Below are 20,375 nucleotides of genomic sequence, written 5' to 3' on the forward strand. Positions count from 1 at the left end.
ACTACCCCAACAGCACCCCCCAAGTTCTCCCTGAATCCCTAAGGGAACAGACGCAGGGCTGTGCTGCCCACTGTGGGCACCTCTCGGCTGTGTCCCTGTTGGATGCACTGTCTCTGGAGCACTGGCAGGAAGGGGGTGCCTTTCTCCCAAGCCCCCCGGGTTCTCCCCGCTGTCTCCCCATCGCTGCAGCCGCTCGCCTCGCTCCTATACAAAAGCATGGGCTCGTCCGCTCTCCTCCTGACGCCTTTCTCTCCGAGTTTATTGTCATCAGCCGTAGCAGGGTAGAGGTGGAGGGAGGGGAGGAACTGCTCCACTCGGTGCCTTCTCTTATAACCTGTGCCTGACCAGTCTGCCTCCTGGGGGGCTGTGGGGAGCTCCTCCCGTCCTGGCATCTCCTCACCCCTGCTCGAGCCGCCCTGGCACCCGCAGAGGGATGGCAGCAAGGGCGGGATGAGGGAGATAGGGGCACTGACAGCAACTGCCCTTTCTCCAGGATGCGCTGAGAGGAACGCAAGCCTCCCGAGCTCCTCGCTCTGGGTGCTGGGGAGCAGATCCTGCCTGCCTGGCGGGGCGACTCCTCTGCACTGTCTGTGCGCGTTCCTGTGCGTGTGCTGCTGCCATCGCAGATGTACCCCCAGCTGTCACTTCACCGCGCACAGTCGCTCCCTCTCCCGCCTCTCTCCTTCTTTCTCTCTCCCCCTGTTTATTATTTACGGAGGATTGCAGCCCCTTTCCCACGCTGTCATCGGGCTGTGCGGCTCCCCTACCCTCCACGCGAGGCAAGTGGCTGGCTAGGGAGGGCTCCTGCCAGCTAGGGTCCGCCGAGAGCCCAGCTGCGAGCAGAGGCACTTTCTGCTGGATTTGCTTTGGGATTGTATCGGGTTCGGAGAGCTGCGAGAGCTGCCATTCTCACAGGAGGGTCCATTCCAGCCTGAGAGAGGTAAGCAAAGACATTGTCCTTTAGCGTTTTTTCCCCGTCCCCGGCTAAGCGAGGTGAGTGGAGCTTCCCCGGGGAGGAGGGTGGCAGCCGGGGCAGCGCCGTGTGCCAGGCAGCTCAGCGCTCAAGGCTCCCTTGTGCCAGACTGACAAGTGGGCAGCGATTTCCCCCGTGCAAACCTGCTGCAGAGGTTGCTGCTTTTACTGGTTCCAGTCCAGTTTGAGTGCAGGCAGCCGGCAGCAACTTCTCCCAGCTGAGAATGGCAGCTTTCCTTGAACCGCAGGCGGCTCAGGTGCGGCTCGGAGGCTGAGAACTCGGTGCTGGGGTCACGCCCGACCGGGCAGCTCCCGGGGAGCCCTGCCTTTTGTCCCCTCCTCGGGGCTCTCACAGGGGTCAGCATGAGAGCTGCCACTCGCCTGATTTGTCATGGCTCTGCTGGCTATCATTTTGGACTCAGCTGTGTCAGTAAGAACAACCTAAAATGGAGAAGTACGGACCAAAATCAAACAGGTTCAGCTTTAGGTCCGGGGGGATGTATGTGTATAAGTGTGTGGATGTGTGTGCTCATGTACATGACCACAGGACATGAAGTGAAGGATGCCAAATCACAAGTAGAGAGAAAAATAAGTCCCAAGTTGCCTTCAGCATCTCTGCAAGGCGAGCCTGTGATTTCTGAACTTTTGGGTGGAAGGCACAGCACTGAGGGGGGGGTGGTGAAACACAGCACAGAGGAGCTTCACAGGCTTTTCCTGCCCTGAGTGGGAGGAAAGGGTAAGAATGAGGTCCCAAATGGGCCGAGGTGAAGCACACTGTGGACAGGGGTGTATGTCTGTAAGTGTGAACCTGTCTGTGTCTGTGTGTCTGTGTGTGTGCATTACCCAGGCACGCACAGACACGTGCACACACACACATCCCACACAGGGCATCCTGCCCCCTCCTCCTCCCGCTGCCCAACCAGTTTATTACTGTCCCTGCATCTCCTGCTAATTAAGAGAGACATGCTAAACTGGAGCTCTCCAGATTTGGGGAGAGAGGGTATTTTGAAGCTATTGCTCCAACCAGGTCATGACCAAGCTGGGCCCCGGGTGCACCACGTGGACTGTCAGGTAACCTGAATGTGCCACATCCAGCACAGTCCTGATGGGAATGGCAGCAGGCAGGATACAGCACTGCTCTGCTGCGGGGCTCTGACCTGCCCGTCAAGGATGGAGAGAGAAATTAAGATCTCATTTGGGGAAGGACTGAAGCAGCTGCTACTGCAGGAGAAAGAAATGCTAAAAAGACAGGAATCCTTAAACACAGACAGTGACTTGTCCCAAAGCAGGGAATATTCCTAGCAGTGAGGAGAAGGGAGCCTTTCCAGAACTGCAGACCATTTTTCTTCTGAGCTTTGCTGCTCAGGTCTATTGGGGGGTGGGGGTGGATCTTCCTCTAACTGCTGTGGGCAAACAACATTTGCAAAGGAATTATTCCACATGAGTGAAAGGCTTGCGGGAGTTGTCTCCCTGTCAGACCTCAGTGCTGCCTCTGTTAGTGCATCCTGTCCACTTGGAGGAATTATGGTTAATCCTGAGCAAAGGGGCTGTCTGCAAAGAGAAAGGGGAAGCCTTCTTATGTAATTTTTATACCAGATCATAGCTTTACCCTTTCCTCCAGCAAAGTGAATGTCACATGCTAGCTATCTCAGTTCAGACATCTTTAAGAGTTACTCCAGCTTCCTGTCCTTCCTCTGGCTTTTTTTTTAGGGCTGATGCAGAAAGGATTTTCTAGGCTCTTCTGTACCACAGAAGCCTGATGGAGGCAGAGCTGTGTCTCAGTAGGGCTGGGAGGGTCAGCAGCAGCACAGGGCCACAGGGATACCTGGACAGGAACATTCAGGGAGCAACAGAGGCTGGAATAGGATGGGGAGAGGCTCAAGCCTGTGGGAGGGCATTTCTGGGTAGCTCTTCGGTGTCTCTTGCCTGTTGCTGAGTCAAAAGACAGTGCAGGCAGTTTACTTCACTTGCCATGTTTGGTTACAAGCAGCTGCTTACACTGCTTGACAACTGTCCCAGTCCTGGGTGGCTCAAACCATAACTCAGATGACCATACTGGGATGCTCCTGCCAGCTGGGTAATGCTTCAGCATGCTACACCATGACACACACTCAGTTCTCAGTGGAAAGAAGCAGGAGTGGGAGTTCTGGGATGTTCCTCCTGCTGCAGGGAAATACTTTGTCACACATACCTTATTCCTGCTGTGGCTTTACTAAAACGCTGGCTCACAAAAAAGCTTCCTGTGATTGAGGGTATGATAACAGCAAGAAGGGTATGATAACGGCATATTTTCTATCAACTAGTTCAGTTCCAGACTCAAGAGATGGAAGGAAAAGTTGCTTCATCTGAGAGGGGTTGGATTATGTGAAATACATTATTCATATTGCAAAAACAAGCAGTTGAAAGTTAGGAAATACTGGTACTGGAGGCATGCCACTTGCACTGGGTTGCAGTCCTGACTGGTAGGATCACATGCTGTTATTTTCATGAGCTGCTTCATTCAGGGTACTTGGCTACATGGTGCTCAAGGAGTGAAGCAGGGGGCTTTTTTTTTTCTTTTTTTTTGTTACTGCAAAATGTGTGCCTATTTTATTTGTTTACTGCCTGCCAAGCAAGCCCTGCAGGCAATACATCACTATTCATTGTCTTGTGGTGTTTTGAAGATGTTAGCAGCTACAGTTGCCTTGTAGCTGATGATAGAGAATTTATGCTCTTGATGAGGAAAGAGAAAGTGGTTGTTTTCCTGGCTTTTGAAGGGAAAAGAGACCCCCCCTTTTAGCCACATGGGAAAGGAGCAGCAGGTGCAGGGCCAGAGCCTGGGACCTCTTGGCTCTCAGTGCTATTGAGTCCTTGAGATTGTACCAGTTTGCTGCCAGCATTTTGGAAAAACAGCTGTCAGTGCTCAGCAGTTCTGCAAAATGGCCCCTAGGGTCTCGTGTTGGGCACCCGCAAAATTAGGAATGTACAGATTGTGGCCTCCTGCCAAAACTGTGGTTTAATGTTTAATTCTGACCATATAAAACCAGCCTTGTTTATTACAACATCCTCATGGTTAGTTTGAGTATCATGTATCCTTTGCACTGAGTATGGGACAGTGAAAAAAGAAATAGTACTTGGTTGGGTAAGCAAAGGCAGTGCTGTGCTGCATCCATACAAGTGGCTGAATGAAGGCTGGGCAAGTATAAGCTCACATTTAAGTCCTTGGTTTTGCAAGCCTGTTTTATCATATGGCAATTTTTTTTTTCCTTCTTTTAATGAAAATGACAATTTCCTCATTATATTTTTATGAATGGGAAAACAAAAGACTGTCTATTATCTATGCTCTGCAATGCTCTATGCCCACCACAGGAAGGACTGAGACTTAAATTTACAGCAAAGCCACACAAGCCAGAACTTCTGGACTGACTGCCAGAAAAGGCTGTTGTTGTAATTTCTGCAGGCTGTTACCTGGAAGACAGGCCCTGCTCCCATGCTCCTTCTCACTTCAAGGAGTCTGGGAAGATTCCTTCCTCATGAACCATGCTCTCATACAAGGGATAAAAAAGCAAGAGCTCACCCTGAGTCTAGAGATGAGCTGGTAAAGGCAACTCGGCTTGGCACTCATCTCTTGGGCTGCCTTTCCCCTCCTGGTGAGACTCTGTAGTGCCAGTGCTGCCCAAAGCAGGGTAAGGTGCTGCTGTGACTGCTGTGAGGTGCCTGTGCAGGGACAGAGGGGCTGAAGGTAGCCCTGCTCACCACACCACTTCTAGTGATTTCACTGGGATGTCAACTTTGCCATAAAGGTATCTCTTCTGTGGCTGCAAACCCTGTAGAAAACTAAAGTCACATCAAATGTACAGACCTTCCTCAGCCTCAGCAAGCTCTGCAGCATGAGGCTGTGATCTGTGTGTGCTAACCCAGATGCACCCAAAGATCCTGGCTGGAGCTCTGGATTGGAAGAGCTGTCACCACATCTTGTTGAGCTGTGGGCAATGTTCCCAGCTTGTAAAAAGCATAAATGTGTCCCAGAGATCTGCTGGCACCCCTGGAGCTGAAGGCAGCAGCCCAGATCCCAAGCAGTTTGTGCGGACTTTGCAGGGTTGCCCCTCTTGGATGCTCTGGGAAGGTGATGGGAAGGTGATAGTGAAGGTGAAGTGGAGCCACAACAGCTCCAGGCTCTTAGAGGCAGCACCCACAACCTTGTGCTAGAGTGGCTACCAACTGAGACAGATTTCTGCAACCCACTAAGGCAGGAAAAGGTCTCCTTCAGAGTCCAGTACAAAAGCATTGTGTGGGAATGATGAGAGTCAGCCTTTCCTCAGGAGGTTTGCCAGGAGCTATGTGCATGCTGGGCTGCTGATTCCCTTATGATAAGAGCTGGGAGGATTTTTACTGCCAGCATCTTGTGCTCTGCCTCACCACTGTGCAGGCATGGATGGTTCCTGCCCCTCTGGACGTGCCCAGGGCACAGCCTCATGAGACATTAGTTAAGTTCTTCCATTTTTCCAGTGTTTTCTACATCCTCTCTCTCCTCCTGCTCCAGCTGCCAAAGTGACAAACCACTACCCTTGCAGTTCATTTTTTGGGAGCCTGGCACCCAGGGAAGCACAGCCAAAAAGGGGAGTGAGGAAAAGGGGGAGCAGCTTTGGTGGCAGCAGTTCTTCACCATGCTGGCTGCTCCATCAGAAGAAAAATAACAAGAGTCAAGCATAAGGAAGGCAAGTGAGCTCAAGGGCCCAGTGTATTTCAAAATGCAGGCAACAAAAAAAACAAAACCAGTTTTTGGGCTATTGCAGAAATGAATGATGGGAAAAAAGCAAGGGTGGGGCATTTTGTTTGCAAGGGATCACTCAGGCTTGTAAAAGCTTGCCTCATTTTTGGAATGAGAAGCCACAAAGAGAAAGACTCATGGCTGAAGTGCCTTGAGCCCCACAAGATGTAAACAGGGGTCTCTTGGTATTGATCTGGAAGCCCGTTGATTTGGCAGTCTGGTCATGCTGTTCAATAGACATCTGTCCTAGCACTGCAGGGACAGAGCATATATTGATTTAAAACTTACATTTTCCTGTCTTGATGCTAAATTGATGCACCTCCATCTACTACTCTGTGCACGTAAATGTATCTCTTATCTCAGACAGGCTGGCACCTTCCCTCTAACAGATCTGCTGCATCCTTTGACTCTTACTAAGTAAGAGACCCAGGGAAAGTGCTGGGCCATGTTAAAATTTTTGACCCCACAGAGAATCCTTCACAATGGGCCCATACACACCTTCCTTCTTGAACACCACCCGAATAAGAACAAGAAAGAGAAGACTTTGGGATTCAGAGCACTGTCCAGCCAAGAAGTGCAGAACATACCTGTGAGTGCAGTAGTGATGGGAATGAGAACCAGAGCGCCAGGATTCTCCCACCAAGCTGTCTTCTCTGCCTGCAACCTTTTCCTGGTTGTACCACCCACCCACACCCCCGGGGTAGGCTTGCCAGGAAGGGGGGAGCAGCATTTTAAATGCCAGTGAGCTGGAGGATGCTCGTGGGGTGTAGGGGAGGAACTGGGAGCAGAAGGTTGCCTCCCTCAGACCTGCCAGGACAGGAGTGGCTGCAGTTCTTCTGTCAAGGGACTGAGTGAAAGGATTAAGGGCCTGAGCTACCACTGACCATGGGATTAACCCCTGCAGGAAATTAAAGTTGTAGGGAAGGCTTTTCACAGCTGATAGAATGAGAAAAACTGGGATCTGGATTAGAACTGGCAGGGCTGGTGACAAGCCACCACCCACAGCCAACTGTTCCCAGCTGAATCAGAAAATGTTATCTCAACCTTCATGTAGAACCCCCCTTCACATCTCACTTGGTTACCAATTTTTGCCAACAGTGTGAGAAGAACTAAAACATCACCCTGTGGCAAGAAAAAGAGGAGGAAACTGGGAAGTCAGCTCACGTGTCCCTCCTCTGAGCCCCTCTCCCACTCCCTCACCCGCTTCCCTTCTCAGCTGCCTCCGTTCTGCAGGGAGGAAATATGCACGTGGTCTGTCGCGTTCAGTAATACTTGGAGAAGATGCTGGCACACACATGGCTGGATTTCTTCCTGTCAACTGCCCCCTCAGCTCTCCTCCTGCTGCTGCTCTGGGCCTCCTCCATATGCTGCACTCTCACTGTGCTGGGACTTTCCTGTCACTCCTGGTTGGATATCCCGCTCCCTCCACCTGCTTCCACATCTTCCCAAGGAATTCCACATCTCCACAGCAATCTGGGTCTTTCCCAGCAGTGCTACCCTCCCTGTCTTCCCTTCTGATGCTCTGTATTTCTCAGAGGATTTGCTGAGGCTTTATGCCCTTGGTATTTCCAGCTCCTCCAGAATTTCCCAGTCTCATTATTGTGCATTGGTCAGGGAGGCTTGGGATGCAAATAGCGTTTTCTGCTTAAGGTATGGAATGAGGAATCAAGGAAACCAGCTTCTCTCCTGTTTTTGCCACAAGTCTGACAGGAAACTGGGGAAACCTGGCCCAAAATCCTTTATTCTGTGTGACTTTGATAAAGCCTACAAATATTCTCTGCAAGACAGGAGAGCATTTACAAGCCCAAGTGCAAACGCTGGACTTGACAGCTTTGAAAATCCTGAGTGAGAGGGGAACCGATGTGGACTAATGATGAAGTATCAAAAGCAAGGCCACTAAAATTTCAGCCAGCCACCACCAGCAGCCAAGTTTACCTGCATCATAGTTTACCGCTCCGTAAAATGGGGATAAAGTTGATCTTTCTGGAGGGTCCTGGGGAGGAAACATTTTTTACCATCAACACATTTGCATTTCAGAGGTGCCTACATTGCCAATCTAAAAATCAGAAGCTTTTTGACCTTTTCACATCACAGATAAGAAGATGAGGTTTTTATTCACAGCAGGCCAGGAATGTGGCAGACTCCCTTACAAGACCAAGCAGGATTCACAATTTTTTTCTACTTGCTTTACAGGTTTCTGTATGAGGTGTATTCCTTAGCTGTGATTGATCACTGCAAGTCAGAGGGCACTGTTTCTTCTGCAGCTGGGTTTCTCCTATGAATTTAAAATGTGCTTTCCATTGATTGTGACAGCACAACACTAATGAATCTTGAACACATGTGTTAATGCATCAGCAAGTGCTGCAAATGAAGCCCCCAGCTCTTTAGCTTGGAAGCTCACTGAGGTAGTGACATGCACTGGATGTTTCTACAGCACTGCTGAGCTTATCTGCCACCTCTGAGTGCTTCTGCATTCCAAAGAGATGACAAATGAGGGGCTGCTGCTGAGACAATGTGACCTCTTGGGATCGATAATTTGCACTAACAGGTCTAACTAACAGGTCTGTTGGGGGACTAAGAATGGGGGAGGTCTTCATGCCTTCCAAAGCCACTTGTGGTGTGATGGTCTGGCCACACAGATTCTGCTGCCACTTACCTAACCAAAAGCAGATGAAGGGATATGCACAGAACAACATGCTTTAGTCACTAAATGCTGGGGTACCACTGTCCCTCTCCATTATGGGGTGATAGCAATAAAACATCAATCCTAAAAGCAACAAGGAAAGGGGAAGGAAAGAAGATAATCTCCTTAGAGCGTCCTCCATGCCCTCCCTCATGCTGCTGCTTTTCTGATAAAGACTAAAGCAATTCAGCATTGGAAAGGGGAAAGGGACTTTGCTGTCAAGGAGAGTGTGGGGGAGGGATGAAAGTCTGTGAATACTTTCTGATAATTTATTGCTGGCATCTGTTGCAGTCTCTGCTACCTACCCTTCTGTAATATAGGTCACCCACATGCCCTGCCAGTGCTCATAAGCTAGGCTGTTAACGAAGTCTGATCCCTCAGCCATGATCCAAGGGTTAGTGCAAGGGACTTGGAGAGATAATCAGAGACAGAGGTTGCTGGGCTCTGCTTCTGACAGTGTCTCATCCTAGTGACACAGTCACCTGTGTCTCTAGCCTCAGTGCTGTTGTCTGGAGAATGGGATAGATTTATCCCCTTACCCAGAGCAGAAGCACTACTAGCTCCTACCTCAGCCTTTTTTCTGGGGGTCATTACACACAAAATAAGACCACCTGACAACTATGATAAGAGCCATTCATAGAGCACATGGCAAGCTTTGGATAGAAGGTGACATGTAATTGCCAAGAGTTACTAAGCCAGCATGTGGATGCAGTAAACTGAAACCCTCCCCACTCTCCTAGCATGCTCCTTGGAACCCTCCCCACAAAAGTTATGGCTTTGGAGTGATACTACAAACATTACTAGTGTCTGGGCAAAGAGGAGCAGGCACAAGAAAGGAATAGTCCCTGCCATAGTTTTTAGGCCCTGGCAAGTGCTGCAGAGTCATTACAATCCCCTCTGCATCCCCCCCTTCTCTCCCTCCCCTGCCCCCAGCAGTAAGGTTCGCTGTTCAATCTAATTAGGGGAATCCTCATTAGAGAGTCCTCTAGATTCTGACAGCAGGCCAAATGTCCAAGTGGCACTTCAGCTCGGTGTATTTTTGGCCACTGGAGCCCATGGGCCAGAAACAGATTATTTCATTTTGTTTGCCTTGAGCTGAAATGAAAAAAGTTGTCTTTTACTGTCCTATTTGAAACAGTAAAAGGAAAAGGCCATCACCAGCCCCACAGGCGACCCTGTTTTCTCCACAATGTGGAAAGACATTGAACTCCAAGCACATGGAAGAAAGCTCTGGCCACTGTGCCCCATGGATCATCCCAGGGCATTCAGCTGACATGTTGCTCTAGGGAGAAGGAACCATCTAGAAAGCCCATGAGAAAGACTAATGTGGAGCCCCTGGGGGACTGCAGAGCATTCAGAGCTCCAGCAATGCTGACCAGCCTCGAGGCCCCAGATCCAAGCAATGCCAGGCAAGCTCAGAACACATGGCACAGTGCCTCTCTTGTTGAGTTGAGGGCACACAGGGAGCACTCCTAGGTCTGGCAGAGTGCTCGCTGCTGGAAAAATTCCTGCCTGTCAGGCTGAAAGCAGCCAGACACGTCTGGTGCTGCTCTGGAGAGGCTGGAGGTGTGGGCAGGTGCTATTTGCTCCAAGATTACACGTTCCCAGTGCTGCACTGGCAGTGAGTACAGTTGGCCTGGTGCTCTGCAGAGCAGAAGGCATCTCTTGGGCCATAAGAAAACTGCTAATTAAATCAGAATTCAAGACAAGTCAGAGGAAAACTTTAAAAAAGAAACTCTTAAAAATCCTGTCTGCCTCCTTGCTCTCTCCTGACTATGGAATATTAATCACTAAGGGTATAATGTTCTTATGGGCAGTAGATGTGTAGGAGAAACTGTTTTTTTTTTTCTGGATCTCTGGAATTAAAATATCTTCATGAACATACTTCTCCAAGGTATAAATGCAGAAGCTCATTGACCCCCACCTTTCAGCAGCCAAGAACCTCTACATATTCCAAACCTACTGCTCTGCCACCTGGGCATATGGTATGCCTGGAGAAGCAGGCAGCTTTGTGGAAGACATGGAGGTTAATAAATATGGGTTACAGAAGAGTCCCCAGCACATGTGCAAGCCCAACTCCGTGCTCACATTTGTAAATGTAAGCTAGGCTGGTGACTCTGTGCATTTGTACATGAAGGTAGTTGCTTTTAAGTCTTGGAAACACGTGTATGAGTGCACACAGGGTGGCTGCTATCTATGGAGTGGGGAGTGTGGCATATATGTGACATGCTTTAAAATAATCCTGGGTTTATCAAGGCCCCTCCATCTCAGTGCATGTTGCAGTGCAGGAGACAGCATTAAAGCCTGAACAGGTGTTAATCACTATGCACTGTAATAAATTCTAAACATAGGGAAAAAGCTTATTTATACATGGCTGCTCCTCCCACCCTGCACTCTCTGCTTGAGCCTTGATGCTGCCTGAGGAAAAGATGCGCCTGTGAGGCACCAGAAATGAGTGCAAGAGCTGGACTTGCCCTGCCAGAGGAAAAGGAGCCAGGGGTGGAAACCCTGACCCTGTCCCCATCCTCATGCTCAGGTGTGCCAGCTCTGCCCTCGGCCCCCATCGTTGGCTGGGGACAGCGTAGATAAATTGTACAGAGCATGGGGGGAGAGACACCAGTGCATGGCCTGAGCAGGGGCCTGGGCTGAGGGGACATCACAGAGGGAAACCGTGTCACAAAGCATCCAAGGAAGCTGGTTTTAGGTTTGTTGTTTTTTTGGTTTTTTTTTTTTTAATTGCTTAGCCCCCCTAATTGGAATCAAGCCAGCTGATACAGATGGGGTGTTACAAAACAGAGCCAAAAGGCAAGAGCACAAGGAACAGAGCTATCTATAACCCTGACAAAGTTAGATGGAGTGAAGGTGGGGAAGAGGGAAAGGCAGAGCATGGCAGGCGGCTGTCCCTGATGCTGAGAGCAAGGACGTGATCATTTGGCAACAGGATTTGGAGCTGATCGACTGGCGCTATCCAGCAGGCAGATAAGGCTCTGTGGCTGTCAGCTTAACTCTGCCGTTTATTCCAGTGCTGTAGGGAGTTAAATAGAGCACACGGAAAGCCTGCTGCTGGGGAGTGAAAGTCAAGGAGGGAGAGGGAAGGAAGAGGCTGTAATTGGGCAGTGTCCGGGGAGTCGGGTGGAAGTGGCTGCAGGCAGAACCCCTCCAGGTAAGTGCCTGCAGCTTTTCATCCTCCTTTTCCATGTGGACAGGCGGGGACAGGAGACTTCAGGGGTGGCTTTTAGGATGGAGACGTTTCTATGGGGGAGGCTGAAAGTCTCCACGGTCAGGTCGAGCGCAAGCACCAAATGGGGACAGCTATTTGTTGCAGCTTCTCCTTCAGTGCAGCCTGCAGGGAAAGGGCTCCAGCTCAGTTTGGGGAGTGGGGGGCTGCAAGGGATGAAGGCTGAATTGGTTTCTGTAGCATGAGAGGCATTTGGTGCATTGGCATTTAGGCAAACGATCTAAATAGCCTTCCAAATGTGCTAGCCTAGGTACTGAACCTGCACATAATTTTCATCAAGATGCTAATTTTAATATTTCCTGGTGGTTTACATTCCCATGTAAAATAAATCAGTCTGGGAGCCTGGGGGAGGGTAGGCACCTGGCACGTGTGTGGGGAGAGTGTCCTGGTGGCAGTGCAGCACCCAGCTGAAATAGCCACTGTGGATGTTTGTCAGAGCCCCTCAGAGGGAACGGAGAATGGCTTATTTCTGTACTCTGCCTGAAATGTGTCCATCGAACTGCTGCTGTGACTGTGGGTGGCACGGCAGAGAGTATACAGGGGGACAGAAGGGTTTGTGGTGTTTCCATTTTTCCTGCCTCCTTGGATCCAAAAGGGAAGCGGGACGGAAGTTGAAACCTGTTGTCAGTCACTTATTGTCAGGGGAGAGTTTATGGTCTTTGGGTTTCTAATTAGACTGAGGATTTTTCCTTCTACTAATTAAGATGCAATTCCTCTCTTTACAACACTCCCACTCAGTCTCCCTCGCCTCAGGTCCTTCCTTCTCCTTCTCCTCCGAGGCTCGCTTGCTCTTCAGCTCCTGCAGCTGCTGCAGTGGGAAATCCCCAAGCTGAAGCTGAGCTGCTCTAGCCACCACATCCATTTTACCTTAAAACAGACAGGAAGTTGGTAGGGAATACGGCATGGGGTGGGGGGGGGAAGGAGGGGGGAGAGGGGTGTGGTGGAGCTGGAGGGGAGGAGGAGGAGCAGGGGGAGAAGGAGCTGGGCGGCCGCTGGTACCCAGATCGCAGCGAGCCTGAGCCGTGCGTCAGGCAGAGGATGCACAGTGGCACCAGCCTGTGTGGAGGCGACAGCAATGAGCCAGAGTCTGCTGCCCTGGCAGGGTCACCTTAGCAATTCATCAGGTTAACCTTGTGCATGAGGCTAATGTAGCTACCACAGCAGGCTATTCAAGCACAAACTTCTCTCTGGCACTTAGGTGAATCAGGTTTTATTTCTTCACCGTGAGGTTCGAAATGAATTAATGTTGTGCCTTCAACACTGAAATATCCTCCATTTCTCCTCCAAAACAGAACTGATGCCTCTAAGGCAAAACACTAATTGGAGAAGGGAAAGGACAGCACTGAGCTCAGCCCTGTGTGCTGCACCCAGGTTAGTGAATCTCATCTGCTCTGCTCTGCTTTCCCTCTCCAGGACGTGGTAGGCAGGCTACAAGGTCATTCCTTCTCCCTTTGGGGCCGTGTGCCAGGCTGGCTGTTGGATGTGAGGACACGCTGGAGAAGACCACGATGCTGCCTACAAGTGCTGGCCACCGGTGGAGGAGCAGGTTCCTCATGAGGTGGCAAGAGGCCTGTCGTAAGTAATGCCCACTCAGGTACCAACTACAATACTCCTGCTTGCCAAGGGAATGGGAAAAAAAAATAGGTCACATCAGGGTTAAGAACAGGGGAGAGGGACAGCTAAGAATGGAGATGTTTGAACTAATTCCTGATTCCTTTAGAGGCCAGGCTAGCTGGGAGAGAGAGTGATATTCTAAAGCTGAAGATGGGCTTAAAGTGGGACAGCGAGTGATGATTGCTTCTGAATTCCAGTGGGCCTGGCAGGTGAGAAACAGCATGACAGACAGCATCGCACAAAGATCCACCCTGAACATTTCTCAAATCAGTATCCTGTGAGCTGCAGACTCCTCTCTGTGCTTGGGATTTATGCACAGGCTGATGAGCAAGGCTCCCAGCTCTTCACAGCAAAAGTCGTAACAGATTTTAGAAGGAAATGCAGGATGTGAAGGCAGAATTCTCCTACTGGGCACTGCCATATACAGTGAAAATCAAGGAGTAAATAAAGAAGCTCTCTTTCAAATTAAATTGTGAACATTCAGCCTGTGCATATTCCCAGTGGGCTGGGGCAGCTGCTACAGTATCCCTGAGTGCAGAGCAGGTACTGCTAGGGTGATGAGGGGCTTCCGGGGATTTACCTGCATCGCAGAGAAGCATCTGGGGACCACAGCAGAGTAAAGGGGACACTCGGAGAGTGTCCCTCACTACTGCATGCCCAGGCACCAAGTAGGTCTGTGGTTTCCCTTGCTCCAGTCCTCCTGGTCACATTTGGAGCTGCAGCTGTAAGAAGCTGGGGAAATTATTTCTTTCTCCAGAAAACAAACACTGTAATCCATCCTCACAGACTAGACTGTGTAAATTATTTATAATGAGTGCTACTGAGTCTTGGCTTAATCTGATACACCAGGATCAGCTTTCTGCCACTGACTAGAGTCACCAAACACCCCACAAAATAACTTGATCTTCCCCAAACACAAAAACACTTGTTATCCATTGTTCTGTAGGGCTGGAAGACAGTTTCAAGTTCTGTCTATTGCTTCCCTGCCTCTCTTTCCTGTAGAGCTGCATCTTAACCAACACAATGAATTTCCTGGCCTCAGCTCACATCCTCATGTGCACTTCTTGCAGGGAAATGAAAACTAAATCTCTTTTCTGTATGATTTCAGTAAAATATTTCCAAAAGCATACAGCAATATATGGGTAACAACAAGACATTTTTGGCATATCCTACATGGCTGCAGAAGCTTGGCATAAATCCATTTCCTGAACATAACCACAGCCAGCTGCCTGAGACTTTGTTCCTGCCAGCCACTGCCAGCACACACACTGGTGGAACCCCACAGCCACCCAGTCGGCGCTGGAGGCAGCCAGGCATTCTGAGAGATAAGCCCTGAGCAGAATGCCACCTGGATAGCATTACACATGGGCTGCTCTTGCCTTTCTTGGTGCACAAAGCAGCTGTTATCTCATCATCACAGCTGCCAATCTATTATTAATACTGGGCTTTTGTTAAGCATCCAGGAAAAGACGGGGGTCACTTGAATGACTCACGGCTCTTTCCCTTCCCCAGTCTAGCTCCCATTCTTTTAATTCTCTCCCCTACAACAAGAGTATGACATATTGTGGACAGAATTAAATATCAGCCAGCCAGTCAGTACCTGTACTGTAGTAGTCCACAGGCTATGATCTACTTTCATGGCAATTTCTGCTGTGGGCCCCAGCCTCTGCATGACAAGAAAGCACAGAGGTGCTTTGGGTAAAGATCTGTCTTCCATTTCACCATCAGGATCCATAATTCTCCTTAAAAGAGCACATTTATTGGCATGGCCTGGGCTGCTGTACACCTGAGATCTCAACTGTAGGATAGTTAAAAATTATTGAAGAATTGCAAAAGACAGATTAAATAAGTGAGAACTGATATATTATTTCTGAACATTTATCCTTTGGTCCTTAATAAAGGCATATAGCTTAGTATTCAAATGGGTTAGCTCTCCTTAGACTATCGGTCCACAAATCTGCCAATTCTCACAAGGATCACTGGGAACACAAAACCTGCCCCGTGCAGAATGGCAGGGTTGGAGGCACAATGAAGGCACAATGCTGACTGAAGTTGCCATAAAAAATGGTCTGTGGGTCAGATTAAACTCCAGAGAGTGGCACAAGGGAAGAAAGGAAGAACACGGTTGACTGCAAAACGGCTCCAGGCAGAGCTTCTCCACAGCATGGGTCTCCTTTGGCTCCCTCCCTTGTGGCAGTCTTTTCACAATTCCTTTAGGATTAAGAAGTAAAACACCTGCTTGTTGGTTCCTTGAAGAAAAGCAGGACAGAAGAACTTGACTGCCAGTTCAGGAAGGCGAGACAATAAATGCATCCCCTTTAGCTACCATTCACCCCTAAGAAGACTCTACCAACCCAAGTGACTGCCTTCTCTGAAGAAAAGTGAGAAAGGGAGAGGACAGGCATGATGTACAGACAAACCTGCTTCAGTTTTAGTCAAATGCTCAAACTTGTCACCTTAAAAACTGCGAGGGAGCTGAATTTGCTTCCCACGTTGGAGAATAGTGGAATTCATTGTGAGTTCTCAATTCCACAAAAGGAACTAAGATGAAGGATGCAAATGTTTTACATAGTCTGCTTAAACATAACTCCCACTCCTCCAATGACAAGAGGTACAAAGCTTGCTTTCTTGCTGATAATACTTCTTTGTCACAAAAAAGAGAGTTTGAAAAGACACTGGCTTCCAGGAAGGTTGGTAACTAGTGCCCTGGTGCCACTGGCAGGATCTGGACCCATGTCTGCAATCCAGAGCAGCTCTAAAAAATGCTGGTTTGTGGTTTGTCCATCCTTAACTTTGAGATAGTGTAGGAGAAAGGGTGTGGGTGTGTGTTAACTCTTTTCCTGACACTTGTTTCCAATATACACTTCTTTTCCTCGTGCTGTTGTTGGGGGCAATTTTGGTCAGATGTGGTTTGAACTGTTCTTTACATGTTTGTTGTCTGCCCAATTAGAAACCACGATTCAGGGTTCTCCAGCATGATCTGCATAGGACTGTAGTCCAGAATGTGTCCAAAGTTTTTAATAAGAACAATTGCTGGATCTGTACCCAGTTACCACCTCTAGACTGGGGTGGTGACTGCCCACTCAGAGATACTTTTGGGGCTGTTGCTATGGGATTCAGAAACTGTTTTAAGAGCAATGGCAAGTACCAGGTGTCCACTGATTTATGGACTCCTTGTTACTTTTTAGCAGTCATCTTGGTCATCCCTTTGTGATGTAATGTAATTAATTAAAAAGTGGATACAAGGCCCATATGACACACTGGGAACATGTTAAGCAAACGACACCCTGATTTAGAGTCTTAGGTCTGGGTTCTTATCTACCACAAATATTAGGATTGAAACTGCAGGAGCACAACTGAAATGTAGGTTATTTTCATTTTTCTTAAAAGTTTTTTAGTAATGTATCTGTTTCTGAAAAATTGGAATTTCTTAAATATAGCTAGTCCCTCCTCTCTCTACCCTGACTGTTCAGAAAGAGCTGTCCTTTGTCAGAGGTGACACTTCCCACCACTCTCTGTTCCATTCTCCTCTGACAGGTACCAGTGCTTCAGCAAAGTGTTGTCAAAGTCCACTGGGATGCACTGTTCTGACTTCACTGTGCAACTGGAAGGATATTTACTTGCTTGTTCATAGAAAAACAGGCTAAGACCAAAGTCATGCTGTCAAGATGCAGGCCAGCAGTAAAGGAATGTAGCTGTGAGGAAATCCATTACACTGCAGGGCATTGCAGTGAAGAGCCCTGCTGTGAGGGCTGTGTTGTAGTTGTGGTGGCTGAGGATGGGAGAGCACTGATCTAATCCATGCCCTCTTTTTTTCCCTGCTTTTTGTCTTCCAGTACTTGGCTGCTGGCTCTCACTATGTGCTGCTGAATCCTTCTTCGCTTGTCCTTCCTCCTGCAAGTGTAACAGTGGCAACCTGGAAGTGGACTGTAGTGGCCTGGGCCTCTCTTCCATTCCCTCAGACATCCCCACAAACACCAGGACCTTCCTCTTTCTCAACAACAAACTCAGCATCCTGCCAGGAGCAGTGTTTTCCAACCTCTCTGCTCTACAGAGGCTGGATCTATCCAACAACTTCCTGGACCAGCTCCCTCAGAACATCTTCAGTGACCTGGGAAACCTCACAGAGCTCCAGCTGAGGAACAACAGCATCCGGGCCTTGGACAAAGACCTGCTCCAGCACACGGCCCTGCTGCGCCAGCTGGACCTCTCCATCAACGGCCTGGCCCAGATTCCTTCGGGCATCTTCGATGACCTGCCTGCTCTCCGCTCCCTCTCGCTCAGGTCCAATCGCCTGCAGAGCCTGGACAGGGTGACCTTTGAGCCTCTGACCAGCCTGCAGCAACTCCAGGTTGGGGATAACCCCTGGGAATGCGACTGCAACCTCCGAGACTTCAAGCACTGGATGGAGTGGTTCTCCTACCGAGGTAGGTGCCGGCGCTGCGGGAGGGAGAGGAGGAGTGCTGCTCTTCCAGGAAAGGAAGTAAAGGCAGGCAGGGCAGAAACAGGAGCAGATACAACTGGTAGGTGAGGTTGACCTGAAGGACAGGTCCCAGCCAAAGAGCAAGAGGACCCTGCTGCACTGAAGTGCCATTGCGCCTTCATATAGCAGCACTGCCAGTCTGTGAAGTTCCCAGCAGCTCTAGAGCTCCTATGTACTTGTTTTGTTTCCAATCAGAACTATTACCTCTTTTTTTAAATCTTGAGAGAAGAAAGAACTTTCCACAAGTAACATTAAAATTTTAGGATTATGAATTCACCTCACTCTTTCTGCCTAAAGAGAAGAAATGCTTTTCACACTTGGAAATAACCATCCCATTCTCTTTCTTAAGCTGAGAGAATTACAAGTCAAATTTGGCTGTAATGCACCAGGTTTTCTGCCAAAAAAAAGAACCTTAGGAAACAGTGACACTTAGGAAAAACACTGCAACTCATATTGGAGAACCCAACCTACAGCTCAAATTAACAAGTCAGGCCCCAAGTCAGACTGGCTATAAAATCGTCATTTCAAATCTAGCAGTTTTTGACAAGTTTGTATTTCTAAATTTTCCTTGAAACACAAAAGACTAGAACGGTACATGTCACTTATCAGGAATGCTGATGGGATGACATGCTTTCAGGAGCTGCAACTCAAAGAAAGATGGCACATTTTACAGGAGTGAGGACTGAGGGCCTGACCTTCTGTTTCTGGAACCAATGAATAGGTTCATGCAGCTAGCAACAGTCAGCTGTCACATCCCTGCTGATCACAGCTATGCTGCAAGGAGATTATCTCTGCCTATGGCTACACTGCAGTCTGAAACAGGCATTTGTGGGAGCAGAATCTAACAAGCATATGAGTGCCCCTTTCCACTTTTTTTTAGATTTGATTTTTTTTTTCTTGACTACTTTATCGCAAAATCAGTGGAAAGGACGCAGACATAACTTTGCTTTTTTTTCTTCCCCTTCCAAGGGGATTGCTCAAAGTCACTCAAGCATTTGTTTCAACATCTGTCATTATTTTCACAGAGATAGATTAGTTGTCAGAAGATGGGATGTGTATCTGTTGGGTTTTTTTTGAGAAGATGCTTTAATTTCTCCTCTTCTAAAGTGCTTCTACTGAGACTTACATAACTCACTAAACAGTATGAGGCTGACTTAAATGGTTTCAGAGGGCTTTCATGTCTTGGCCTATGCAGATACCATGCACCAGGAGCTCCAGTGTCAAACCCAACCTAAGCAGAGGCATACTGGCCAGCTGGCATGGTTGAAGCTTCTGCAGGGAAAATACTTTAGCAGGTGTCAATGGAGGCCCATGAACTCACCCCAGCTGAGGATCTAACCCTGCTGTCTCTGCATGGGATGGAGCTGTGGCTGACTCCTGTTATCTCTGTTGGACAGGTGGGAAAATCGACCAGTTGGCCTGCACCTTGCCCAAGGAGCTGAAAGGAAAGGACATGCGAATGGTGCCCATGGAGATGTTCAACTACTGCTCCCAGCTGGATGACGAGAACAGCTCTACAGTGCTGGAAAATACTGGCCCACCTTGCACTAAAGGAAGCCCTGCTCCTTCCAAATCTAAATCAGGACCAGAAACAGAAGTGGAGCCCAGTGTGGGATGCCCTCAGAAACAGCGGTACAGGCCTGTGAGCGTGCGCCGGGCTATTGGCACTGTGATCATTGCAGGCGTGGTTTGTGGCATCGTTTGCATCATGATGGTGGTGGCAGCTGCCTACGGCTGCATCTATGCTTCCCTCATGGCCAAGTACCACCGGGAGCTGAAGAAGAGGCAGCCACTCATGGGTGACACAGAAGGTGAACACGAAGAACAAAAACAAATCTCTTCTGTGGCGTGAAACTGTTCTAGGAAGGAAGGGACAGCGATGAAAAAAGGTACCTGAGAGCAGTCAAGCATGGGGTCCTCCCAAAATACATCTTCCCAGACAGACTGTGCTATTGCTCCACTCACCCAAGTAGTACAACATGCTTCTGGGGGTCAGGGCACCTGGCTCAATTTCTTTTCCTCTGCCCCAGGCCCATTTTGTGCCCTTTCACCCTTGGGCCCTCCGAGACAAATAAAGTAGAGTCAGACCTCGAGTGCTTGCTGTACCTCATGCCCTTGCACAGAGCTTCCCTCACATGCCTGCTGCAAAGGCAGCTGGCACCTTCTGGGAACCTGTGTCATCCTCTCAGCTTCGGTCCTGAGCCGTCTTGTATCCTGTCAAGTGTTCTCTGCAAACAGAGAGCAGCTGTATGAAACCTTTTGTGGGGAGCAGGACACCAGCAGTGGCCATGCCTCACCGTTAGGTCACTGCTGTCGTGTGACACTAAGTTGCTTGCCTACCCTACAAATCAGTGCTGCCAAGATTACATCAGAAGGGAGGCAAGGTCCCTATGGCAGGGTAACAGTTAGTGAGAGATTTCCGTTCTCACTTTTAGAGGTGGAAAGATACCTGTATCACCCTAACACACTCCCAGGGAGCACAGTGTCCCTCTTTTTGCTCCTGGCCAAGTCCAAACCTTTGAGCTGAGCACACGTCATCTGCTGCAGGTGCACAGGCACAGAGTCCTCCTCCTGTACACACACACACTGACTCATTCTGATCCCAACACGCACACACAGAGCCAGTCCCAGTTCC

General features: G+C 49.1%; 2 protein-coding genes across 5 annotated transcripts in view; one reads left to right on the plus strand and one right to left on the minus strand.

Annotated features, from left to right (window-relative positions):
• CACNA2D4 (calcium voltage-gated channel auxiliary subunit alpha2delta 4) overlaps nt 1-20,375 on the minus strand; it is a 117,804-nt gene that overhangs the window by 28,810 nt on the left and 68,619 nt on the right. The gene's annotated exons all lie outside the window — the stretch shown is intronic.
• On the plus strand, nt 277-19,833 carry LRTM2 (leucine rich repeats and transmembrane domains 2). 3 transcript variants are annotated; one of them, XM_033057452.2, is made up of 4 exons: nt 277-940; nt 13,057-13,218; nt 17,094-17,684; nt 19,138-19,833. In XM_033057452.2, the coding sequence occupies exons 2-4, from the start codon at nt 13,152-13,154 to the stop codon at nt 19,590-19,592; spliced, it is 1,113 nt and encodes a 370-aa protein (XP_032913343.1). In that variant the 5' UTR covers nt 277-940; nt 13,057-13,151; the 3' UTR covers nt 19,593-19,833. The 3 variants fall into 3 exon arrangements, with proteins under 3 accessions (XP_032913343.1, XP_032913344.1, XP_032913345.1); XM_033057453.2 differs by lacking the exon at nt 277-940 and adding an exon at nt 11,253-11,568; XM_033057454.2 differs by lacking the exon at nt 277-940 and adding an exon at nt 11,854-12,531.

Source organism: Catharus ustulatus, chromosome 4, assembly GCF_009819885.2.
Source record: "Catharus ustulatus isolate bCatUst1 chromosome 4, bCatUst1.pri.v2, whole genome shotgun sequence".
Taxonomy (NCBI): Eukaryota; Metazoa; Chordata; class Aves; order Passeriformes; family Turdidae; genus Catharus; species Catharus ustulatus.